Source organism: Chlorocebus sabaeus, chromosome 5 (assembly GCF_047675955.1).
Source record: "Chlorocebus sabaeus isolate Y175 chromosome 5, mChlSab1.0.hap1, whole genome shotgun sequence".
NCBI classification, from domain to species: Eukaryota; Metazoa; Chordata; class Mammalia; order Primates; family Cercopithecidae; genus Chlorocebus; species Chlorocebus sabaeus.
Genome location: NC_132908.1, coordinates 66069805 through 66095125, shown reverse-complemented (window position 1 = coordinate 66095125; position 25321 = coordinate 66069805). Strand labels below are relative to the sequence as shown.

General features: G+C 50.0%; 4 protein-coding genes across 5 annotated transcripts in view; 2 read left to right on the top strand and 2 right to left on the bottom strand.

The window, feature by feature from the left end:
- The window catches only part of UTP4 (UTP4 small subunit processome component), a 39573-nt gene extending 39291 nt beyond the window's left edge, over positions 1-282 (bottom strand). The window contains exon 1 of the mRNA XM_007993830.3: positions 25-282. Within this exon, the coding sequence (XP_007992021.2) occupies positions 25-253 (229 nt within the window). The 5' untranslated portion in view covers positions 254-282. The remainder of the gene's footprint in view (positions 1-24) is intronic.
- CHTF8 (chromosome transmission fidelity factor 8) lies at positions 185-14379 on the top strand. Its single transcript, XM_073015523.1, has 5 exons — positions 185-230; positions 10912-10970; positions 11234-11351; positions 11754-12296; positions 13872-14379. Exons 2-4 carry the CDS (start codon positions 10948-10950, stop codon positions 11976-11978), a joined length of 366 nt encoding a protein of 121 aa, XP_072871624.1. The 5' UTR covers positions 185-230; positions 10912-10947; the 3' UTR covers positions 11979-12296; positions 13872-14379.
- Positions 11939-25154, bottom strand: HAS3 (hyaluronan synthase 3). Of its 2 annotated transcripts, none has more exons than XM_038008337.2 (3): positions 22942-25154; positions 18819-18920; positions 11939-14042 (listed from the first exon to the last, which is right to left on the bottom strand). In XM_038008337.2, exons 1-3 carry the CDS (start codon positions 23575-23577, stop codon positions 13935-13937), a joined length of 846 nt encoding a protein of 281 aa, XP_037864265.1. In that variant the 5' UTR covers positions 23578-25154; the 3' UTR covers positions 11939-13934. The 2 variants fall into 2 exon arrangements, with proteins under 2 accessions (XP_037864265.1, XP_007992011.2); XM_007993820.3 differs by lacking the exon at positions 11939-14042 and adding an exon at positions 16305-18020.
- DERPC (DERPC proline and glycine rich nuclear protein) lies at positions 11975-14379 on the top strand. Its single transcript, XM_073015522.1, has 2 exons — positions 11975-12296; positions 13872-14379. The coding sequence occupies exons 1-2, from the start codon at positions 11975-11977 to the stop codon at positions 13946-13948; spliced, it is 399 nt and encodes a 132-aa protein (XP_072871623.1). The 3' UTR covers positions 13949-14379.
- Positions 25155-25321: the final 167 nt, after the last annotated feature.

Genomic DNA, 25321 nt, shown 5'->3' with positions numbered 1-25321 from the left:
TCCCACGCCCCTTCCCCAACTCACCAGTTACCGCACGCTCCCCTTCCCGGCGCTCGCCTCTCTCCGCCCCGGCCCCACGTGCGCGCGCGCTCTCAGGCTCTGCCCCGGAAGTGCTCCTGGCGCATAGTCGGAAGTGCGCAGGCAGTGCTCGCGGCGGCGGCGACGGCGGCGGGAGGTTCGGTTGTCGCCCGTTGGCCGCGCGGCGCCGCGCTCGGCGGCCGCCATTGCAGGTCAGGCCGCGGGCGGGGGGCATGGGAGGCCGCGGGGAGCGAGGGCCGAGCCGGGGATGGGGGCGAAGGCGCGAGGGAGCGGGAAGCTAGGGAGCCGGGGCCGGGCGGGGCGCGCGGCTCGGAGAGAAGAATGGCGAGCCTAGGGGCGGGGAGCGCGGGCGGGGGAGGGGTGGCTGGGAAGGGGGAGGGTGGCGGGAGGGCGGCGCGGAGATGGGGGCGAGCCCGGAGGGGCCCCCGGGGTGGGAGGTCCGGGAGTTTGGGGGAAGGGAGCGGTGTGGAGACGGGAGGCGGAGGGAAGGAAGGGAGCGAGCGGGGAGGAGCGTGAGAAGGGCGGAAAGGGTGGCCGAGCGCGGGCGGAGGACGGAGAAGGGGGCGGCGCGGGCCGGAACCTCGAGGTACGTGCGGGAAGGGGTTCTTCCCGGGGTTGGGAGGGAGCCCAGCCCGCTATGCTTGCGGGAGCGGGGTAGAACTGGAACCTAGGAAGTAGCGGGAATAGCAGAAAGGGGAGTTCGGGGTGGGGGGAAGGACCGTGAGGTTTTGTTCCAGGGAACATTTGTAATCGTGGAGTAGGGAGGCTTCTGGGAGAGGTAATTGGAAGGGTGGTTGGAGAGTCATTCCAGGTTCTTTTGTGGGTGGGAAGCCGTAGAGATGAGTGGGATGGGGTCTTGGAGGGGCGGAGTACTTGAGAACCGGGAACAATTTGGAGAACGAGGGTGGTAGAGAAAGGACGTTTAAAGAGTAATCTTTGGGAGGAGGGTGAACGGTTTGGAAGACCACTTCGGTGGGTGGTGTGGAGGAAGGCGGTTTAAAGAATAGTTTCCCTGGGAGGCAGGAAAAGGGGTTAAAACAGCTTGTAATTTAGAGGGGGGTGGAGAAGAGGGGGGAAGCGGATTGAGAAGTCCCAGAAAGTGGGTGGGACTAGAAATAGGAAGTGTTTGTAGCTCTAGCAGAAAGGGTGGGAAGGGGCCGAGAGGGAGTGGGTGGAGAAGATGGGGGTGGGTGGGAGGAAGAGGATAGAGGGAGACTCTACGCCGGACTGGAAAGGAAAGGGTTTGGGGGAATACAAGGGGCCGTAGCATTAAGAGGAAGACAGGCTAAGATGGGGCTGCAGAGTAGCAGAAGATGGAGAAAACTGCAGTAACTCAGATCGACTGAAGCCATCTTTTCCACCCATTGCTACAAATACCAGTAATTGATTCCCTCCAACGTGGGAATCCTAAAATGTGATGGGAAGTATCACGTGTATGCATAGCATCCACATAAGTTTTTGAACACACTCTTCACTAATGTAAAGTTTGGAAGCATTCAATTCCACCAACCCTCCATAAGCCCCCTTTTGGAGGGGAGCAAGCTTCTCATTTGGAAACAATTTTAGACTTAGTGACATAAGCCTTTGAAGAGACAAGATCCCCTTCAAAAGTATAGACCTGTCCCCTTCAGTCACGAAACCACGATAACACTACAAATAAAAATAATCTGTGTTCAGTTGTATGTAAAACGTTCAGAGTTGTTCACTTGGTGGAAAGGCACATAGTCATTGTATTAGAGAAATTACCTTCCAGAACTTAATCCCTGAAGCAGTTTGGTGAACCACAACTGCCGTGTTTGAATTCTTTTACTGTTATGAAGACTTGATTTTATTCTGTTGACCTGCTGCTTTCGTAGAATGCTTTAGTCCATTATAAACATTAATATGCTAATACAGTAGTATTAAGACATTCTGTTGGATGAATACTAAGAAAATGCCACCTTCCTCTGGGAAATCAATAGCTTGACCCTGAAGGTTTACCGTGTGTTAGACAATGTGCTAAAAGCTTTACATTCATTACTTGTTCTTGCAACAGCCTTTCGAAATAGGCGTTTATGCTCAATTTATTGTTAGGAAAACCTGTGAGGTTAAACTACCCACTGTCACATACGGGATAGGTGACAAAATCACAGAATCCAGGTCTGTATGACAAGTGAATGCTTCACTATATCCCTAAACAAAGTATCCACCCTGGGATCAAAAAACAAAAGCTCAATAAATGCCAACTGTTGGCTTAGCAAAAAATATAAAATTGTGAATATTTACACTCATAGAATTAAGTGATTTCACCCCAGTTTAGAAAAGAATGTTTAAGGGTTGAGAATTTAAAGCCTTGGTTTCCTGTCTTTGAAAGTACAAAATGAAACAATTTCTAAAATATTGTTTAGCTTTATTAAAATTTAGTTATTTGTGTTGAGGTTAAATCATTGAGTCAAAGCCTCTTTTTTTGCTATAAGCCATATGTTCGGTTTAATTGAGTACACGCTTTCTTCTGCCACATTTTATTTTGAAGGATTATGAGGATCATTGCTCGGTCTGTTCTGTTCTCTGTAAGACAGTAATCTTAACAATTTAATATTTAACAATTCAGAGACCAGAGGATAAGAATTAAATTTTGTGGAAGATTAAAATGAATACTTGACAAAGAATGTCCTCTATTCACTTTCACACTGGGGAGCAGAGGTATAGGGTAAAGCTTTGTGTTCTAGAGGTGGCATTGGGTAGTTTTTTCTAAAAGTTTCAAAAACTGAAACATCTCAATTGGCTATGATAAAAAGCAAGCTTCTTGTTTGTTTTTAGCTGCCTGCCCCACAGATACAGTAGTTACTTGGGTGGCAAGTTGCAGCGTCTTTCCATAGGTTACTTATTTGCCATTTTGTAAGAGATGCTGTGATAACGAGGCTAATATTTGTAAAGTAAGGGAAGTTCTCACACAAAGGTGCTTTACAAGAGGGGACTGTGTGAGAACTGCAAGAGGGGCAAGATTGTGGAGGGGTTAGGGTTCATATCCCAGCTCTCCACATAAGTAGCTGTGTGACCAGTTAACATTTAGCTTCTCTAAGCCTGTTTCCTCATTTATGAAATGGAAGTGAGAAGACCATGCTAAAAATCATAGGGTGTTAGGGTGAAATAAGAGGATCTAGATAAGTGTTTGAACAAAGCTAGCTATATGAGAAATGAAGCTTTTTGTATTATAAAAATAACGTTCTGCCTGGACTTTTATTTCTTTTTTTTTTTTTTTTTTTTTTTTGAGACAGAGCCTGTGTTGCCCAGGCTGGAGTGCAGTGGCATGAGATGGGCTTACTGCAGCCGCCACCTCCTGGGTTCACGCCATTCTTCCGCCTCATCCTCCCGAGTAGCTGGGACTATAGGCACCTGCCACCACGTGTGGCTAATTTTTTGTATTTTTAGTGGAGACGGGGTTTCACTGTGTTAGCCAGGATTGTCTCGATCTCCTGACCTTGTGATCCACCCGCCTCGGCCTCCCAGAGTGCTGGGATTACAGGCGTGAGCCACCACACCCAGCCTCTGCCTGGACTTTTCTTAAGAAATCGTGGTGGTGCTTTGATTTACCAGTTTTTTTTTGTTGTTGTTTTAGTTTGTTTGTTTTTTGAGATGGAATCTTGCTTTGTCGCCCAGGCTGGAGTGCAGTAGTGCGGTCTCAGCTCGCTGTAACTGCCGCCTCCCGGGTTCAAGTGATTCTCCTGCCTCAGCCTCCTGAGTAGCTGGGATTACAGGTGCATGCCACCACGCCTGACTAATTTTTGTATTTTTCGTAGAGATGGGGTTTCACCTGTTGGTCGGGCTGATTTCGGCCTCCCAAAGTGCTGGGATTATAGGCATGAGCCACCGCGCCCAGCAGGTTTTTTATAATAGTAGTTACTAACTTCAAAAGAGAGAAGCCAAATGCTGGTTAAATAAGGTATATCCCAGAGTGGTCTGATGACAGCCAAAGCTTTTTGGTTTGGGGTAGGATTCCCATTGTGGGTCTGGATTGATTCTTTGAATGCTGGTGCCTTTTTAAGGGGGAGAAAAGTTTCCTTTACTGAGATAAAGTCATTTGACTAACAGGAATACAGAATTTATGTATTGTTTAGTTCATTTAGCTGTGTGAAGGCCCGTAAAGATAAGAAGAAAACTTTCCCCCCTCATGAGAATGGGGACAGGATATATAATTTATTGCAGGGAGAGTTGGTTTTCTTTATACCTTTTTATCTCTTCAAGGCTACACATGAGTTGTGGCCTGTGAGACTGATACCACACTGTAATATAATGAATTTAAATCTTTTTGAAAAGTGATATCACAGAAGTCTCTCCCCGGCTCTGCAGTTAACCTTGTCAACCTGGAATTACTGTTCTTAACGAAAGACACGTCAGTCCTAGCCAAATCTGGGATTGAACTCTGCTCTTAAGAGAGAGTTGGCTGGGCGCAGTGGCTCACACCTGTAATCCCAGCACTTTGGGAGGCCAAGGTGTGTGGATCATGAGGTTGGGAGTTCAAGACCAGTCTGACCTTTATGGTGAAACCCCATCTCTACTAGAAATACAAAAATTAGCAGGGCGTGGTGACAGGTGCCTGTAATCCCAGCTACCCAGGAGGCTGAGGCAAGAGTATTGCTTGAACCTGGGCAGCAGAGGTTGCAGTGAGCCAAGATCGTGCCACTACACTCCTGCTTGGGTGACAGAGTGAGGCTCTGTCTCAAAAAAAGAGAGAAAGTTGACCGGGCATGGTGGCTCACACCTGTAATCCCAACACTTTGGGATGCCAAGGTGGGCAGATCACTTGAGGTCAGGAGTTCAAGGCCAGCCTGGCCAACATGGTGAAACCCTCTCTCTACTAAAAATACAAAAATAAGCTGGGTGTGGTGGCGGGCACCCGTAGTCCCAGCTACTTGGGAGGCTGAGGCAGGAGAATCACTTGAACCTGGGAGGCAGAGGTTGCAATGAGCTGAGATCAAGCAACTGCACTCCAACCTGGGCAACAGAGGGAGACTCTGTCTCACAAAAAAAAAAGAAAAAAAAAGTTACTGGGAGAGTTCTTCCACTGACTCCCTTTTAGTTTCTTGACATCATGTATAGTGTATTCATCAAACTGTGCCTTCAAATGCTCTTGATAGAGCTGCAATTTCTAAACAAGCCACATCTTAGAACAAACAACTAGAAATTGCTCTAATTGTTTCAGTGTTGCTGGAATGAATTGAGACTGAAGACTTAGACGTATTCTTACACAGATAATTTCCATTGTTATGCTTGTTATTTCTAATAGGGATTTATTTGTATTATACTTCTTTCCCACCTCTTTTTCCTACTCTATCTACTCTCAAGGGGATGGGGGCACACTGGGTTGCATGTTCTCATATGCTTTTTTTTTTTTTTTTGAGACAGAGTTTCGCTCTTTGTTGCCCAGGCTGGAGTGCAGTGGCGTGATCTTGGCTCAGTGCAACCTCAGCCTCCCAGGTTCAAGCAATTTTCGTGTCTCAGCCTCCTGAGTAGCTGGGACTACAGGCGCCCGCCACCACGCCTGGCTAATTTTTGTATTTTTAGTAGAGATGGGGTTTCACCATGTTGGCCTCAAATTCCTGACCTCCAGTGATCCGCCCGCTTCGGCCTCCCAAAGTGCTGGGACCATAGGCATGAGCCACCGCGCCCAGCCTCATGCTGTTTAATCAATTCCACACTGAATGAAGTACATGCTCCTTGCCACCTCCATCAGGTGTGTGCTCAGGGAAGTACTCAGGTATCCCTACCTACTGTGCCCTACAAACAGTCGCGTAGAGTAGAATCTGAAGGAACAAGAAAAGAAATCATGGAATTCAGGTGTTACAGGATATTTTAAAGTGCTAAAGTAGAATTTTAAAATTCATAAAATTTAATGAATTTTAAAATTCCTCTACATTCCTGACTAGTACATTCCTGACCAGTAAATACTACATTCCTGACTAGTAAATACTAGTATTACAAATACTAGTAAATGTACTACATTCCTGACTAGTAAATACACCCATGTGCGTATAAATTACCTAACTGTAGCCAGAGCAGTCCGTGAGTTCTTGTGAACTAAACTCTTAGAAGCTGGGCTTGAACTTCATTTCTACATACATCTGCAGCCTCCCAGTAGTTCTAGGATAAGACAAGTTTTTACCAGCCTGACTGAGCATGGCACTAAAATGCTGAGGCCTATGGGCCACAGAACTATTTGCAGGAGCATTGCTAGGTGTCTGGTAATGCCATAGAAGTACACAGGCAGAGCCTCCTACATCAGTGTATAAAGGTGTGCAGTCTTATTGAGGCACGGGGGATTGGTATGCAAGTAACAGCTGTGCCATCCCAGCAACAATGGTTTTCCACACCGTTGTTGTGAATTCCTCTTCTAACAGGAGACTGTCCAGGAAATGGAGAATGCACTGAAAATATTTCTGCATTTTTCTCAAGCACATGGTCACAGTGCTTGACGATTGATTTTGGTTGTCAGGAAGTAGGCTCTGTCTCCTTCCCCGCCTTGATCTTCCTGGAATATACTGTGTACCTATGTGAACACCTTATCGCTTTTCTAAAACCACCTGTGTTTTACTGTCACTTGTACCCATCCAGGAAAATATACTCCATCATCATCAAAAGCACATTTGCAAGAACTCTTCTCTGTCTGTCTGCATTATTGAGCCTTTTTTGATTTGTGGCTAAAATATACCATTCCTTAAGTTATAGTCAAAATGATGGATCAAAAGGCTGATTTTCTTATCTCACTGTCTTAAAAAAACAGCCCGTCTCAGTAGAGCTTGGAGTCTTTAAACCACCTTAGCATGTGTTATATTTGGTCTTTGCAGTAGTTTAATAGGACATAATCTAGGTGTCATAGTCATAAAGTGACTTGTTCTTGACTACACAATAAAGAGCTCCACACTTACAGGCAGGAGAGCTGAATTTAGGCCTTCTGATTTTAAACTTTATCCTTCTTCAAGAAACCTTATAAAAGGATTTTTAAAGTGCTTTTAGTTCTGTTGACAGTAGTGGTGGGGCCTCTTTGGGAAATGTTTGGGTTCTGAGCTTGTGTATTACCCCTTTTCCAGTGGTCCCACAACCTGTGCTGGTGCAGAAGGTCTGACTCAATTCAAGGATGCTCTCCTGAATCTATATTGCCCTTCTGACCAGCTCTTGCGTGTACTTGATGCCTGCCTGATGCCTTGATTCCTTTTTGTTCTCATTAATACTTTCTTTTCCTTTGGGAAGGCAGAGTTGTGTAGTGATTATGAGTGTAGATAGTCAGACATGGCACAGATTTCTACTCTATCACATAGCAGTTGTGTGTGTCCAACATATAAGCAAGTGACTTAATCTGTGTATGCCTCAGTAGCCTCATCTCCAAAATAGGAATAAATACCTATATCATAGACTTGTTATGATGGTTGAATGAGAAACCACCAATATATGTGCACAGTAAAAATTCCACAGTAAAAATTCAAAACATATTAGCTGCTACTTATATTTGAATTTAAAAAGTCTAGTGAGTTGGCCGGGTGCAGTGGCTCACACCTATAATCCCAGCACTTTTGGAGGGCAAGGCGGGTGGATCACCTGAGGTCAGGAGTTTGAGACCAGCCTGACCAACATGGAGTAACCCTGTCTCTATTGAAAATACAAAATTAGCCAGGCATGGTGGCACATGCCTATAATCCCAGCTGCTCAGGAGGCTGAGGCATGAAAATTGCTTGAAGCCAGGAGGTGGAGGTGGTGGTGAGCTGACATCATGCCATTGCGCTCCAGCCTGGGCAACAGGAGTGAAACTTCCTCTCAAAAAAAGTCTAGTGAGTTGACCAATTTCATGTTGCCAGTGTTTGGTGCTCTAGGAGTAGAGTCATGCTATAAGGCTGGAGATCCAAAAGGAAGATTAACATACTAGTAAAGACATCTCAGGCTTGCACAGTGTCTCACGCCTGTAATCCCAACACTTTGGGAGGCTGAGGTGGGAGGATCCCTGGAGCTTAGGAGTTTGGAACCAACCTGGGCAGCATAGTAAGACCCCCCTCTCTTAAAGAGATCCGCTGGGCACGGTGGCTTGCTCCTGCAATCCCAGTACTTTGGGAGGCTGAGGCGGCTGGATCACCTCAGGTTAGAAGTTTGAGACCAGCCTAGCCGACATGGCAAAACTCCGTCTCTACTAAAAATACAGAAATTAGCCCGGCACGGTGGCGCGTGCCTGTAATCCCAGGTACTCAGGAGGCTGAGACAGAAGAATCACTTGAACCTAGAAGGTGGAGGCTGCGGTGAGCCAAGATCATGCCACTGCACTGTAGCCTGGGCGACAGAGTGAGACTCCATCTCAAAAAGAAAAAAAACCTGCTTAACATTTTAATTGGGTGTTTGCTAAGCTTGAGCACAATTTTAATACCTCTTAATTTTCCATACTACAATTGCTAAACATTGAACTAATAACCTTCCACTAAACTCCATATATACATTGACAGTACTTAGCCAGAAGCTGTAGTTTTGTCCCCTCTCCCATCAACCCCCGATGAATCTATCCTTCGCAGAAAGTGAAGCCAATTGTCTTTAGGCAAAAATGTCCAGTTCTTGTAAAGTACTCCAAATTTGCCACCAGGTGGTGCTGCTGTTGTATATAATGAAAGCATATATATATATATTTTTTTTTCTTTGAGACAGTTACTCTCTTGCCCAGGCTGGAGTGCAGTGGTGTGATCTCAGCTCACTGCAACCTCCGTCTCCCAGGTTCTAGTGATTCTCATGCCTCAGCCTCCCAAGTAGGTGGGACTGCAGGCATGCACCACCACACCCAGCTAATTTTTTGTGTTTTTGGTAGAGACAGGATTTCACCATGTTGACCAGGCTGGTCTGAAACTCCTGTTCTCAGGTGATCCGCTCACCTCAGAGGCCTCCCAAAGTGCTGGGATTGCAGGCGTGAGCTACTGCTCTCAGCCAAAGTCAGTTATCTAAGTATCAGGGTATTTTCATATCTAAGTGAAAGATGGTCAACGCTTTTGATAAGAATCACATCAGAAGTCAGCTTACCATTCACTAAAGATGTTTGGAGGACTTTTTCAGTTCCCTTGGCTTTATTTATTTATTTTTTGAGACAGTCTCACTCTGTTGCCCAGGGTAGAGTGCAGTGGAGCAATCTTGGCTCACTGTAACCTTTGCTTTCCAGAGTTCAAGCGATTCTCTTACCTCAACCTGCCGAATAGTTGGGATTATGGGCACCTGCCACCACACCCGGCTAATTTTTGTATTTTTGGTAGAGACGGGGTTTCACCATGTTGGCCAGGCTGGTCTCAAACTCCTGACATCAAGTGACCCAACTGCCTCAGCCTCCCAAAGTGCTGAGATTACAGGCCTGAGACAGTGCACCTGGCCCCCTTGGCTTTATTTTTAAAGAGAGACCCCTTGAACCTTGAAAACCAAGGGGGTGGACTTGAAGCTTGTATCATTACCAAAGAAAAAAGTAAAATCTTAAGAAACTCCATAGGCTTTTTAAAGAAACATGCAGAGTAGGAAATAGACTACCCTAGGCTGGGTACAGTGGCTCATACCTGTAATCCGAACACTTTGAGAAGCTGAGGTAGGAGGATCGCTTAAGCCCAGGAAGTAAAGACTTCAGTGAGCTGTGATCTTGCCACTGCACTCCCTCCTGAGCAGCAGAGTGAGACCCTGTCTCAAAAGAAGAAGAAAAGAGGTCGGGCGTGGTGGCTGAAACCTATAATCCCAGCACTTTTAAGAGGCCAAAGCGGGCGGATCGTGCAGTCAGGAGATCAAGGCTGGGTGTGGTGGCTCACGCCTATAATCCCGGCACTTTGGGAGGCTGAGGTGGGTGGATCACCTGAGGTCAGGAGTTTGAGACCAGCCTGGCTAAGATGGTGAAACCCCATCTCTACTAAAAATACAAAAATGAGGTGTGGTGGTTCACACCTATAATCCCAACACGGGAGACCAAAGTGGGTGGATCACCTGAGGTCAGGAGTTTGAGACCAGCCTGGCCAACATGGTGAAACCCCATCTCTACTAAAAATAATTAGCCAGGCATGGGGGTTGTATACCTGTAATCCCAGCTGCTCGGGAGGCTGAAGCACGAGAATCGCTTGAACCCGGATCACGCCACTGCACTCCAGCCTGGGTGACAGAGTGAGACTCCCTCTCAAAAAAAAAAAATTAGCTGGGTGTGGTGGTGGGCGCCTGTAATCCCAGCTACTCGGGAGGCTGAGGCAGGAGGAATGCTTGAATCCGGGAAGCAGAGTGTGCAGTGAGCCGAGATTGTGCCACTGCACTCCAGATCTGGTGACAAAGCGAGACTTGGTCTCAAAAAAAAAAAAGAAAAAAAAAAATCCTTGAGAAAGGCACGTTAGCATAGTGAGCAAGAGTATGGTCTTTGCAGTGTTATGTCTTAGGTTCATATCATCATTGCTTTAGTAGCTATGTGATCTTGATTACTTTTGCACATACAGTTGACCATTGGTGATCTTAAGCAACCTTATGTGTACGATATTGGTAAAAGAACACTTCCCACTTATGGCATTGTTAGAGGAACAAGATAAAATGTGTCTAAAGCACTTAGAAAATTACTTAGCACACAGTAAGTAATAAATATTAGTTGTTGGCCAGGCACGGTGGCTGACGCCTGTAATCCTAGCACTTTGGGAGGCCGAGGCGGGTGAATCACAAGGTCAGGAGTTCGAGACCAGCCTGGCCAACATGGTGAAACCCCATCTCTACTAAAAATACAAAAATTTAGCTGGCCATAGTGGCAGGTGCCTGTATTCCCAGCTACTCGGGAGGCTGAGGCAGGAGAATCTATTGAACCCGGGAGGTGGAGGTTGCATTAGTTGTCATTATTACCCTAAATCTTTTTTTCTGTTTTCTCTATAGCTTGTTTTCACTTGCTTTTTTAAAGACAGAAGGCTCATGGTGCAAATTGTTGTTTCCAGGTGAGTACATTTTGAGATTTTAAAATTTGGCTTGAAATGATGAGGGCTATAGAGGTGTGGCGTGTGTCTGGAAGAATCAGGGACCTTAGGTGCATCTTGCACAAATCCTTGCCTTCTGATCTCTAGTTCAGTGCCTAGCACTGCCCAATTTCCCAAGAACTTGACCCAACGAAGAGGTCCTTTGGGCCTCGAATGGTGGTGTGAGGACACTATTTATCCTTCACCCCTCAAAAATATTGTAACCGCCAGCCCTTTGCTTGCAGTGCGAGGGCTGGAGGCCTGGCAGAATGGGTGCTGATGGAGCTACAGGGGGAGATCGAGGCTCGCTACAGCACTGGATTAGCTGGAAACCTCCTGGGAGACCTACATTACACCACTGAGGTGAGGGGGCTTTTCTTTCCCTGCCTAATGCCTCAGGAAAGCAAGCTACACCAAGGTGGTGCTCCCAGGACCCAGAGTGAGGACTGCCTCAGGTTTGTTATTCAAGGTCTAGCTAATCTGCGATGCTCTCTGCTTGTTCTCCCCCTACCTCTGCAGTAGCAGGGAAATTTAATTTTGGGGAATCTGGAAAGCTCACATTTCTGAAAGTAGAAATTATCTTATGTGGGGCTAGAAAGTAAAAATGGCACATGGGTGGGTGGTCCAGTGTGGCTGCTCCACAATGGCAGAGCCAAACCAGGGAGTGGAGGTGCCAGCAGAGCCTGCCAGGAACAGCTTTAGGAGGCGCCTGAGTGTCATGGCCTTGCCCCAAACCTCAGGAATCTCGTTCTTGTTCTGCCGAAGGGAACCCCTGTGCTGATCGTGGGCCATCACATCCTGTATGGGAAAATCATCCACCTGGAGAAACCTTTCGCAGTCCTTGTGAAACACACTCCTGGGGATCAGGACTGTGATGAGCTTGGCCGCGAGACTGGCACCCGGTACCTGGTGACAGCACTCATCAAAGACAAGATCCTTTTCAAAACCCGCCCCAAGCCCATTATCACCAACGTCCCCAAGAAAGTATGAAAGAACCTCGGATTTTCCCTAGAGAGCGGCCAACTCCTTGGACTCGTGCTCCGCTGCCACCTCGAGGACGGCTCGACAGTTCCCTGGGACCACAGGGGGGTCCTGTTCTCAACACAGGCCACCCATTGGGTGTGAACTCGGATCCCTTCCTTATGGCGGCCAGTTCTCTTGGTGGAAATCTGGCCCCATTTCCAAGGAACCCATCTCCTTTTCCAGCTTCGTCAGGCTCGTTGGCTTCAAATCCAGCACCTTTCCCAGCTGGTGCTCGTGACCCAAGTATGGCTTCTTTTCCAAGAGGGATGAATCCCACTGGCACAGGTGCAGTTTCTTTCCCAAGACCTGGTGGCCTCTTGGGGCCAGGCCCAGGCCCCACCCTAAACCCTAGGACAGGGGCTCTGCCAGGCCCAGGGCCTCTGTCTAACCCCAGGTTAGGGGGTCTCCCAGGACCTGGTCCTATGTCCAACCCAAGGGCAGGTGGTCTCCTAGGAGCAGGTCCTGACCCCAGAAGTGGTGGTCCCATAGGCCCTGGATCTGGACCTAACCTGAGAGCAGGTGTTCTGTTGACCTCTGGGAATGGTCCTCCCAATCCTAGGCCAGTTGGCCTGGGCCCAGGACCAAACCCCAATCTGAGATCAGGCTTTTTAGGGACAAACCCTTCCCCCAGGTCAGGTGTGTTTCCAGGCCCAGGCCTTGGGCCCAACCCAAGACCAAGTGGCCTGGGCCCAGGCCCTAATCTAGATGCCAGAGCAGGTGGCCTCTTGGGCACAGGATCTGGTCTTAACTTAAGAATGGCCGGACCTCAAGGCCTCGATCTTGCCCCCATTCTAAGAGCAGCAGGTCTTTTAGGAGCAAATTCAGCTTCTTTCTCACAGGCTTCTGGAAACATGGGCACAAGCCCATCCTCCATGGCAAGAGTACCTGGGCCCATGGGCCCAAACTCAGGTCCTGGCTCTCGGGGAATTGGCCTTCCAGGGCCAAATCCATCTCCCATGTCAAGGGCTCCTGGCCCCATAGGCCCTAATTCAGCTCATTTCTCAAGGCCAGGTGGCCCCATGGGGGTAAATGCCAATTCCTTTCCCAGGGGAGCAGGTTCATCTGCCTTTTCTCAGTCTTCTGGCACATTGGCATCAAACCCAGCTACCTTCCAAAGGTCTGCTGGCCTCCAGGGCTCAAATCCAACCATTTTCCCAAGAGCCTCTGGGCCACTTGGCCCCAACCCAGCTAACTTCCCAAGGGCCGCTGGCCTGCAGGGTCCAAGTCCAACTACCCTCCCAAGGTCTACTGGCCCATTAGGCCCTGGTCAAGTTACTTTCCCCAGGCCAGCTGCTGGGCATTTGGGCCCTTCTCCAGTTGGCCCTGTGGGTATCAACCCGGCTCCTTTCGCAAGGCCAACTGGGACCCTCGGTCTCAACCCAGCTTCCTTTCCAAGGATGAATGGCCCTGCAGGCAAGAGTTTCGTCCCATTTCCTAGAGTGGGGAGCCTCCCTGGCACAAACCCAGCTGCTTTCCCCAGACCAGGGGGTCCAATGGCTGCAATGTACCCAAATGGAATGTTACCCCCTTAAACACCGTTTTCCCTCCAGGACCACCTTGGTTTCTAGGCACTGTGGTTCTCGGCAGGGGCTGTCTTAGGTAAAAGGGTAGTTGTGGAGCTACAGTCTGAAGAGCATAGCTGGGGCTCAAGTTCAAATGAGCCATCTTTTTCCTCTGCGTTTTTCTTGACTGAAGGTGAGATGTTATTTGTGGCATGTGAACTGTGGCAGGTGGGAATAATCCTGGCCTTGAGAGAAAGGATCTCCAGCCTCCCAGAAGCCTGCTGTGCTTTCGTCCCACAGCTTTCTGCCCATTGTTTCTTACTAGTTTCTTGAATTGTTCTTGTGGACTTTTCCTCAGGGATACATTGGCCTGCAGGTCCCAGTTCACATGTAGTCCCCTGCTCACCATTGGAGAATCAGCTCACTGCTCTCTAGAAACGTGGCGTTGGTGAACGGACCATGCTTCCGTAGCTCTGAACTGGGCAGCTTGGACCTGGTCATCCTCTACTGCCATACCTTTCGCTGGGGGCTTGAACACAGAACAGGGAGATGGACAACCACTTCAAAGACCTACTGAATGCGGTTTCTGCTTGACTGACTGGGCCTGCAGCTCCCTTCTCCTGGGACTTAGAGGTGGCCAGATTTAAGGCTCCTCTACTCATCCAACTCCCTCTTCACTGGTACTCCCAATCAAAGAACCTCAAAATTTAAACTGATGTGGATGGGAATATGGGAATTGGGGTGGGGGTGGGGGATGAAGGGAAGAAATCACTGTGCTTTGTTCAGCCTGGTGTGCAAGGATGGTTGGTGGTTTTCCTGCATTGTATCTTTTCTTACTGTTTCTTTAATAAATGGGATGAGAGGGCTGCTGGAGTCACTGTGTTTTGTTACCTGTTTCTTAGGGAAGGAAGTTTGCTTTTCATTGTTTCAGCTTGGCTACAGTCTTACATCATGTTGGTTAAAATGCTTATGCTTCAAGAGGAAGCAAGCTTTGGTTTTTAGCCTTAGCAAGGGCCCATTCATCTGCCAGTTATTTCACCAAAGACCCGCTACACTAAAAGTTAAGCCCCCATGGTGTAGTTACCAGGATGGACCTTGTCCAGGTCTTGAGTCACACCTGACTAAACTTTGTATTTTAAGTCCCTCTTTGGGAACTGGAATAAAGAGCTAGTTTTCATTAAGTACAAAGAAGTAGTAGTTCCGAGATAACCAGCATATGTGAGAATCTTTATTTTGACAAATAAGTGCAGTATAAAAAACTTGACCTGAAAATTAAAAAAAAAAGCAGGTAAAAATAAATATGCTTACAAATTATTGTAGAAACAATACAAAAGAGGATTAGAATTCTCAATGAGGAAAAACCAAAATGCGTCCAATTGTATAAAGGCTCTTCCCTTGCAAGAAACGGGGATAAAGCTGAAGACCCAGTTTGGTTTTGCTGCTGAAAAATGTACAAAATAACTTAGAAAAACCAGTCGAGGTCAAACGTTGTGAGCCCACTACCTGTACCTGCCTATTTTTGATTTGAGGAAAGTTGATGACCACAGTGCAAGGCAGAGCTGATGGTAGGACAGCCAGGAGAGCCTGACATCCTACATTAATCTTCAAGTAAATGCTGAAGAAAAACAAGCCCTTAGCGAAGTCTGAACTCTGCACTTGGCTGACCGGATTTCCTCCATTCTCATGCTCAAAATAGTTTACTTCTTGGCCAGCAGAACGATTGCCTGGATCAGCTGCCTTAGCAAATGCCTGCTGCCTTCCAGCCTTCATGGGTTGGGTCTGATGTCAACCAGCAGTCTTACCAGAAACTCGAGGTCTGTGTGATGTGGCAACTGTTAGCTACACCTGGAAATCCTTGAGTTCATAGGAGATGAAGGAAAGCACCAGGGTTTGCCCATCTGTGGCTCAGAGCACATCTTGTGTCTTTGTAGGAAGCACCTAGGTACACTTGAGGCTTGCCCTCTCATCTGCTGTCCACCTCAGTGCTGGTTCTGCACGGGTTAGCTGGCCTCTGAGAAAGGACATTTGGAGGGCAAGCCAGCAACCCCTAAGTCAAAGGCTTAGTCAGGATCCCAGGTTTAAACTCCCAACACTGAGAACAGCCTGGATTGCAAGTCACTAGAAAATGGCTTCCCTCATTCCCCAAAAGCAGCAGAGGGAAAACAGCCAAAAACAGCCTCAGGAGGCATGAGAGAGAAAGCAACCTTAGGATGTAGGAACCAGTTTAATCTCCTAGTTTGGTTTCTGGAAAGAAGCAAGCAGATGCAGTGACTGTCACAACTGGGCTGTAAGAATTGCCTGGAGAAGCCACTGAGGAGAATGGATGTTCTCAAAGATAACCATTTTGGATTTGAGAGTTCACTTTGGGAACACCAAAAAGCTTTCCATTAGAGATGATTGTCAAGAACAGTAGCCTGAAAGTCACACATGCTAACCCGGCTGCCAAGGAATCTGTCCAAGCAGCTCCAAGATTGTAGCCAATTTGATCAGAGGCTCCTCATAGTTCCCATATGTGCTGAGAACACGCTTGCCTCCTGCTGAGGGTTCTATAAGAGCCCAGGCTCCACCCCAATTGCCACCTTGAAAAACTTACCCATGATGATGAGGGTAGAAGAGGTGACTGCAGTGATATCTCAAAAAATATGCCTTCAGAGAAAGTGAAGTGAGGAGTGTGTCTTAGCCTCAGATCAGAGCTGAATTTGAGAGGAATTCAGGAGTATACGGGTTAAAATACCCAAGACTTCACTTCTTTTGTGAACATGTTGGGGCTTAATCTTTTTATCTCCCCAGCAGAGATCACAGACAAGCTAAGAACCCATCTAGACATCTGAGCAGTTTCCAGGTGGAACACCCAAGGCCTCTATATAGCTTATGGCCTCCTTTAGCACCACCACAATCTCTCTGTTCCTCCTGGCACTTTCCTTTTTAATGTACACTTCTAAAAGCAGTTCAGTGCTAACTCCCTGCTGGTGTGGCTCATCCCTGGAATGTTGATGTGGAGTGGGATATCTCACATAAAGCACCATTCCTGGACCCTGTTTTCTGATGCCCGAGGATCAGGCTTCTGGGCCTTGTATCTCAGGCGCAATCTTATTGCATTGATGACTACTTAGGGGTGGGGTGGGGGTGACATACACTAACCGGCCCAGCTCGCTCAGTAGAAATTCTCCTGCCACCTCTGGTTGTGTTCAGATGGGCTGGGAGAACCTCTTTCCACAGGTGGCCATCACTCAGGTACCTATCACAAGTTGCCACTGAATGGGACTTACTTGCTTTAGCGCACTTCTGAGTGCCCTCTGGAGCCCAGGGGGAGACTACTGCCTATGTGCAGATGCAAGCAGACAGGCAATCTGAAAACACAGACTCCCCCGCAGCCCTGCACCTGGGGGGATCAGTGTTGCCCCCTCTAAACAGAGCTGCCAGGCCATACTACATCACCATTCTTTGCATTTTAGATTTGTCCTTTGGACCATTAAGAGACTCAAACACAGCACTCCCTCCTCCCTCCCACCCCGTCTTTTCTCTTCCATTCCCCTTCCCTCCCTTACCCATTGCACTTTACCCGCTCTGCTTGGGGACCATGTCACACCTCAGCAAAAGCCAAGCTATACTGCTCCGGCTTCTTCCCACATCGCCGGGCGATGATGGCCAGATACAGCATGAGGAGGGCCACCCAGTAGCAGCCGTACAGGATAGCCCCAGAGACAAGGAAGGCTAGCTCCGTCTCACTGAACAGGTCCTGGCAATAAGCTGTGTAGGCCAGCCCTCCCAGGAGAACTGCCACCCAGATGGACACAGGGATGAGGCCGATGAAGTTCACCACAATGGTTTTTCGGCCAGAGGTGCCCCAGCCAGACTTGTTGATGGTAGCAATGGCAAAGATCTTGGCCGGCAGAAGGCTGGACATATAGAGGAGGGAGTAGAGGGACATGAAGATCATCTCTGCATTGCCCCGAAGGAAGCAGGCATAGGTGGCCTTGATAATGCCCACCAGCTGCACCGTCAGCAGGAAGAGGAGAATGTTCCAGATGCGGCCCCGGTAGAAAAGCTGTATGACCGTGGCGATGAGGAAGAAGGGGAAGAAACCTGTGACCACTGACTCGTAGGTCATCCAGAGGTGGTGCTTATGGAACCACAGAGAGTTGTAGAGCCACTCCCGGAAGTAAGACTTGCTCCAGCGGGTTTGCTGGTTGAGCCACCGGAGGTACTTAGTGGGGGTCTCTGTGAGGCACTTGGAGCGCGCAGTATACTTAGTTCGGTAGCCAAGGCTCAGGACTCGGTTGGTGAGGTGCCGGTCATCCCCGAAGCTGCACTTGCTGCCTAGGAACTTCTGATGGTACCAGTCCTCCAGGAACTGCTGGAGGAGGCTGTTGCGGTACATGCCCAAGGGCCCGCTAATACACTGCACGCAGCCAAAGTAGGACTGGCAGGCCCGCTCCACGTTGAAGGCCATCCAGTACCGCACGCTACTCAGGAAGGAAATCCATGAGTCGTACTTGTTGAGGATCTGCAAGGGAATAGAGATGCTGGGCCTCCTCACCTAAGGACGCACGCCCGGAGGACAGACATCAGAGACCACGAGGCCTCCTTACCATGGCTTCTGTGGCCCACTGCTCAGATTGCTGGCCATCGGTTCCTTTGGAGCTGGTAAACCTGAGGCTTAGAGGAGCTAACCACTTGCAATCACTGTCCCAAGCACCAGTTCTACCTCCCTACTGTGTCATCTCATCTGCAGAGATTTTCCCCACTAAGCGGCTCTAGCAGTCAAAGCCACCTTCAGTCTCAGGAGGCGGCCTGTGGTGGTGGCAGAGAAGGGGGCTTGGGAAGAATGCAAGACACCACCACAGCCACCTGTTGTGAGCTTTCTGTGGCTGGAAAGTAACTAGGGGACCTGGGAGGCTGCTTCAGTATCTCTGGCAGATTGGGCTCCTTATTCTTACCATATTGACCAGAGCTCTTCAGCCCATCCCCTAAGAGCAAGGGCTTCTCAAGGATCTGACTTGGGAGCTACTTGCTGCACCACCAGCCAAAAAGGAAGTACCTTCTAGGATGTACGGCCTCAAAATACTGTGCCCCTTCTGCAGTATAGACTCTTCTCCATACCTGTTAAGTGACTTCCCCTCATGTGGAAGAAGAGCAAGAAAGGGGTTGGGCAGCGAGAGAGGTGAGCCCTTTGGTGTCAGTGAAAATGCCAGGAAAGAACCTCCCCACAAATACTAGAAAGTACCCATTTCCCAGGAGGCACACCCAGCTGGATTAGGAAAGAGTCCAGACCCTCCCCCAGATAGCCCTGGTCTCATCTTACTTGGACATCTCCCCCGACTCCCCCTACTTGGGGATCCTCCTCCAGGACTCGAAGCATCTCGATGGTGCAGGCTGGATCCAGCACAGTGTCAGAGTCGCACACCTGCAGAGGGAGTGCGCCGTCAGCCCATTCTGACCTCAGGCCTGCACACCCACCCCCCACCCCACTGCCAGGCTGCTCAATGCCTGAGAGACATAACCCCTTCTCACATGACTCACTTCCAGCCTCTAGCTAAGAGATCTGCGCTACCAGAAGGTGCCAGAGGTAAAATGAAAGTGAAAGTGTTCAGCTACCAGACTTGACAACCACTAGGCTGAGAGGGAGAAACCCTGAAGACGGTAGGTGCCAGGCCTGGAAAGGAGACATGCTTAGCACTGGATGCAAAAGATTGCTCAGGGGTCATTTGGCAGAAGGGAAGCATGTCACTGAAATCAGATGGCAGGCACAGTAGGGTAGCCCAGGACTAACAGGCTACATATGGCCTTAAGTGACCCCACAGAGTTAACCCCAGGGGTCCCCGCATCAGCCTCTGACCCCTTGGACAACCCGCAGCCCAGTGGTGGTTACCAGACTACCTACTTACAGGCACTTCCATGAGACCAGTAGCAAGGCTGCTGGCCTCTGCACCCTCAACAGACTCCCTTGGCCGAGCCTCTCAGACCAGGGCACGGTATGGCTGAGGGCTCCCCCTGGAAGCTGCTCTGAATAGGCATGGAAGCTGCAGCAGCTGCCTCCAGGCAGACCCCAGGGCCAACTCTGCCCAGCTCTTTAGGAGGCTTATGGCCTGATTCTAACAGGTGGTCCCATATGAGTTGAACCCAGGCCACTAGTTGCCCTAGTGGCTGACTCCTTTTCTGTTTTCTAAAAAATTACTCAAGTGGTACAAAGAATCCAATAAGCATTGGCCGGAAGAACTGGTTTACAGACCTGATTCGCTCTGTGGTCACTGTTATGAGAGCAATGAAGAAATCCACAGATAAACCAAAACCCTGTTCTGCAGAAGCCTAAAATCCTTGTAATAAAATTACTGAGTGAGATTCCTGCAGGAAAGGAGGCTGCCTTTGACACCACAACCACACCCGGCTTTCTCTATGTTGGAGGACAGGGTGGCGAGATAAGCAGTAGAAGGCTAAGGGGGGATCAGAACAGCCTTGGCACCAGGCTGAGTCCCTCATATGTGCTTCTTCCCACCTCCCCACCAGGCACATCCTTACATCCTGGTCCGTGCCTGGGAAGGGCCCAGGAAGCCTCAGGCCAGACTCACAGAGCCTCCTCCACTTACAGGCCAAGACTCCCAGGGCTGCTGCTGTTGCTGCTGGTCTCACTGCTCCTCCCTGCCCCTGCGCTAGCCCATTCTTTATATGCTGCTTTGCTTCCTTCAGTCCTGGGAGGTCTTTCTAACTGAGCAAGGTTAGGGGAAGAAGAGCTCTCGTGCCGCCTGGGCTTCCCCACTGGCTGGGGCAGAGTTCTGCCTCAGAGGGAGAGATACCTCCACAGCAGGCGGTTAGAAAACAGGCTGAGATCCAGCAAGCACTCACTAGCTCTGGCCCAAGGCAACCTTATGCAGTGATCCTAGGGCCGTAAAGAGACAGCTCAGGTGCGTGAGCCTGTTTCCTGATCCACCAGAACCCAGATGGCCAGGAAAGGGAGATGGGGTGGGTTGGGTGCAGGTTAGATCCTATGCTTGAAGGGAATAGATGACAAAGTCACTGTGGCTTGAGCCTGTGCCAAGTCTCAAGGGCTCTTCCCTAAGCATTTGGGTCCCCAAGAAAGTTTCATAAGGTCCCACGACCCCAAGTGAACTGCAGTCAAACACCCTGCTAGGCTCTCCTCACTCACTCCATGACTGAGGAGGTCCTGGGCCTAGGAAGCCAGAAAAAGATAAACTTATCAACCCTCACGCAGAGACAACTGTCAAAAAAGCCAGACACGCAATCTGAGTGAGCTAATTTTAGGTGGGTACACCAGAGAAAAATAGTATTAGAGGACTCAAAATGCTGTCACTCAACTGAGTTGGTACACAGGTGGGCTGGCAGGACAGCCACTGTGCCTTCAAGCACTGAGGAAGTGATGGGCAGCACCCTACTCTGGCAGGCGTGGAGAAAGAGAACAGAGTCAGGAAGAGAGACAGCGTGGATGCCACCAAGAATCCTGGCTTAGGCCGGGCACGGTGGCTCATGCCTGTAATCCCAGAACTTTGGGAGGCTGAGGCGGACTGGTCAGCCGAGGTCAGGAGTTCAAGACCAGCCTGACCAACATGGAGAAACCCTGTCTCTACTAAAAGTACAAAAAGTAGTTGGGTGTCGTGGTGCACGCCTATAATCCCAGCTACTCTACTCGGGAGGCTGAGGCAGGAGAATCACTTAAACTTGGGAGGCAGAGGTTGCAGTGAGCCAAGATCATGCCACCGCACTCCAGCCTGGGCGACAGAGTGAAACTGTGTCTCCAAAAAAAAAAAAAAAAAAAAATTCCGGGCCTAGAAATCCAGGGTCCTAGGGTTTCTACTTTGTACTGAAGTATGTGGAGTTTAATCTTTTCAACCCTTGAGTGTTTTTAAATTTGAAGATGGAAACCATATCAACCTAGTACAATTTCCAGGCTTATGTCAATGATTGCTTTGACCAAAGCTGGGTAGGGTTTAATCAGGGTCCCGGCCCTGCTGATGCTCCTACAGAATGAAGCTGGTCATTCACACCTGTGTCTCTCACCTCCCAGGCATGACTTTGACACTAGGAAGAATGGGACTTTTTGGCCATAACTAGAATATTTTGAGTGTTTTTGAGGATGGTTTCTTTTGCTCTTCACCACGCTTTCTTATGAAGAGGTTCAGCTCCACATTGCCACTGCTGAAGCAGTGCTACATCACGGGTAAGAGCAGACATGAGACAGACGGCCTGGGCGCAAATCCCGGCTCTGCACCCTACTAGCCGTGGGACATTAGGCAAGTTACTTAGCTTCTCTGTGCTTTACTTTCACCTTCTGTGGGTGGAGAATAATAGTACTTATTCCCTGGGAGTGTTATGAGTATTAAAAGAGCTAACATGGAGTTGGGCACAGTGGCATATGTACCTGTAGTCACGGCTACTAGGCAGGATGAGGTGGGAGGACTGCCCAAAGCCAGGATTTCGAGGCTATAGTGCATATTGATCATGCCTTCAGCCATTGCACTCCAGCCTGGGCAACATAGTGAGACCCTTTGTCTTTAAAAAATAATAAGGCCAGGCGCGGTGGCTCACGCCGGTAATCCCAGCATTTGGGAGGCCGAAGCAGGCAGATCAAAAGGTCAGGAGTTCAAGACCAGCCTGGCCAATATGGAGAAACCCCGTATCTACTAAAAATACAAAAAACTTAGCTGGGCTTGGTGGAGAATGCCTGTAATCCCAGCTACTCAGGAAGCTGAGGCAGGGGAATTGCTTGAACCTGGAAGGTGGAGCTTGCAGTGAGCGGAGATCACACCACTGCACTCCAGCCTGGGCGACAGAGTGAAACTCCATCTCACATAAAATAAAAAACGTCATGAAGTACCTACAGTTGTGCCTGATAGCAAGTGACTGCTCTATACCCATTTGCTATTATTATTGGGACAGCAGTTAAGAGATGTGCCCAAAATCACAGAGCTATGTGCTATGTAACAGCAAATGAAGATTCCACCCAGGTCTTTTGGACCCTGGGACCGCTGTTCAGAACCATTATGCCTTGTTGCCTCCTTTTCTTTTCTTGAGATGGAGTCTTGCTCTGTTGCCCAGGCTGGAGTACAGTGGTGCGATCTCGGCTCACTGCAAGCTCCGCCTCCCAGGTTCAGGCCATTCTCCTGCTTGAGCCTCCCAAGTAGCTGGGACTGCAGGCGCCCGCCACCACGCCCGGCTAATTTTTTGTATTTTTAGTAGAGACGGGGTTTCACCAGGTTAGCCAGGATGCTCTCAATCTCCTGACGTCATGATCCGCCTGCCTCGGCGGATTACAGCCATGCCACCGCGCCCAGCCGCCTTGTTGCCTTCTTAAGTGCACGAGGTGTGTGCACAACCCAAGGGACCTAGACCAGACCTCAGATTCCTGGCGGAGAGTTTGCCAGGCTGTCCAGACACGTCCCCATGTACACACACTTCTAGGGAGGCGCCCTTACCTGAATGTAGTCCACCGAATCGCCGAGGGCCTTGAAGGCCGTGTACATGACCTCGCGCTTGCCTCCCCACTTCTGCATGATGCACGAGAAGGTGCTGGCCCGCACCACATCCCGCACACGGTCCATGCCCTCCCGCAGGCTGGCCTCCGTCTCACCCTCGCCCGCCTCATGGAAGTTGCTGCGCCACACAAAGAAACCAGCCTGCTCAGTGCCGCCCAGCACCTCATGGAAGATGTCCAGCATGTAGGCGTCCTCCTGGCGGTTGCCGTCCACCACCATGACCACCTTGAGGTCAGGGAAGGAGATGCGCTGGGCCGAGCGCAGGCACTTGCGCAGGTAGTCAGGGTCCTCCTGGTATGCGGCAATGCACAGTGCCACCGAGCCCCGCCGCCGGGAGGGCAGCTTCAGGGCCTGGCCGGCCCGCCGCATGCGCCGGTGCTCCAGGAAGGCAAACAGGCTCTGAATGAGCAGGTGCAGGCCCAGGATGGCGCCGTACAGGCCGAAGGACAGGTAGTGCTTTTCAGTGTGGATGAACTGGTAGCCTGTCACATAGGCGGCCAGGATGCCACCCAGCACTGCCAGGGCAAACAGGCTGGTGCCCACCACACGCAGGGCTGTCGTCAGCTGCACCGGCATCTGGCGAGAGAAGGCAGGAGATGGAGGGTCAGGCAGGAGGCAGCATTTCCAGTCCGTGGGAGCAGGGGCATTCTCTGTTACTAGTGGACATGACCCACTAACCAAAACCGTCACCGTACCGCCTGCTGAGCATAAGACTTGGTAGACTCAAGCCAGACTACTGGGGTTCAGATCCCAGCTCCGCCACTTGCTCTCTGTGCCCCCTTAGTCATGTCCTCTGTAAAATGTGGGTTGCAGGACTAACCTCAAGGCATCTTTGAGGGTTAAATATACAAAGCCCTTAGTGCAGCACTGGGATAGACAAGCCAAGGCCCAGAGGGTCACTGACAGCTGCTGGGGGGTGGCATACTGGGCTCTACCTGGCCCAAAGCGCTGAAGAGGTAAGCTTCAAGGGGGTGAGCCTGAGGCAGCTCTGGGCACCTGAAGGCCAGGGAGGTAGCCAGTGGCCTAAAAGCTTCCCGCTGCCCTGCACCCACTCCTGGAGGGGATATTCACCAGTATAGCACAGCCACAAAAGATCCAAGAAAAAAGTGCAGGAGGAAAAGAGCAAACAAAGGGGCACTGGGGAAAAAGCAGCAGCTTCCCTTTCTCAAGACAGTTATTAGAGAAACTTTCCCTGTCCTCCACTTTCTCACCTTTTACTTGAGAGGCAGGAAAGAAAGGGAAAGCAGGGGGAGAGGCAGACCAGGAAATGCAAGCTGAGGAGTAGACAGCCTCCTAGAGCCCAGGGCTGAAGAGCGCAAGGGGAACTGCAGCCACCACTGCAGCAGCCTCCACAGTGGCTGCCTGGGCATCCCATCCGCTTGGTCCTAGTGCCCGTGTAGCATGCATCTCTGTGCATGTCCCCCTGCCCAGCCACTCCTGGAAACAGTGCCCGGTTTCCATTTGCAACTAAGTCAGGGCTCCTAACATCTGCCCTGTTGGAAACAGCTGTATTTTATAAGAAGAGCCCAGGACTTGGCACCAGAGAATTGGGTTTAAGACAGCATGCCTGCCTCCTAGTTGCCTGACCTTGCCCCAGTTCTCTGAGACTTGGTCTCCCCATAGCACAATGGGAGTTCTAATGGATTCCTGCCTCATGTCTCAGGTAAGTCATTTCCCCAAAAATGGAAACACTTCCGGCCCGAAGAGCTACCCTAGTGGCGAGGCTGACTGGTTTCCTCCAGAGCAGGTGGGGAGGGGGATGTGAGGGAGGGGAAAGAAGAGGTGACAAGGATGGCTGCCAGCCCTCCCATTCGGACCCACACTATCTCCTCTCTGCCACCTGCCTGATCTAGAGAACGGGTTCACTGAGGTCTACAGACAATGATGCCTCACTTCCAAGCTTGCTCCAACTCTAGGTCTCAGGAAATGGGGCCCCCAAAACAAACACACTTTCCCGTTGGGATGCATCTCACATGGAAGGGGCGAAGAACACGCAGTCACTGCCTAAATCGACCTGAGACTCAGGCACCAGCAGCAGCCTTCCAGCAGCCGTGGCCAGGAAAGAGCTGCTGGCAGCCTTGCCTCTCCGGGAAGCCGCGGCCTCCGGGCGCTCTGCCCCACCGGCCCGGGGAGCCCGCCGCGTGCTTCCTTCACAGGACTCCCATCCCTCCCTGTTCCCACCCTACTGCTCGCGCCTGCGGCCCAGGAGTCCCCAGGCCTGCATCCGCAGCCCAGGAGCGCCCCCATTCCCCTCCGGAGCTTACATGCTGAAGGGACGCAGCGGGTCCCCCCTTCCTGCCTGCGCTCTGGGTAGGGGAAG

Bases quoted from the DNA above. Each gene is read 5' to 3' on its own strand.
- HAS3 (XM_007993820.3), bottom strand. From the start codon at position 23,577: ATGCCGGTGCAGCTGACGACAGCCCTGCGTGTGGTGGGCACCAGCCTG. The intron at 18,921-22,941 runs GTAAGGGCGCCT...CTCCCTCTGCAG, and splicing joins ATTCGGTGGACTACATTCAG to GTGTGCGACTCTGACACTGT. The intron at 18,021-18,818 runs GTAAGATGAGAC...ATTCCCTTGCAG, and splicing joins GAGTCGGGGGAGATGTCCAA to ATCCTCAACAAGTACGACTC.
- DERPC (XM_073015522.1), top strand. From the start codon at position 11,975: ATGAAAGAACCTCGGATTTTCCCTAGAGAGCGGCCAACTCCTTGGACT. The intron at 12,297-13,871 runs GTGCAGTTTCTT...ACTTTTCCTCAG, and splicing joins GATGAATCCCACTGGCACAG to GGATACATTGGCCTGCAGGT.
- CHTF8 (XM_073015523.1), top strand. From the start codon at position 10,948: ATGGTGCAAATTGTTGTTTCCAG. The intron at 10,971-11,233 runs GTGAGTACATTT...CTTTGCTTGCAG, and splicing joins GTGCAAATTGTTGTTTCCAG to TGCGAGGGCTGGAGGCCTGG. The intron at 11,352-11,753 runs GTGAGGGGGCTT...GTTCTGCCGAAG, and splicing joins ACCTACATTACACCACTGAG to GGAACCCCTGTGCTGATCGT.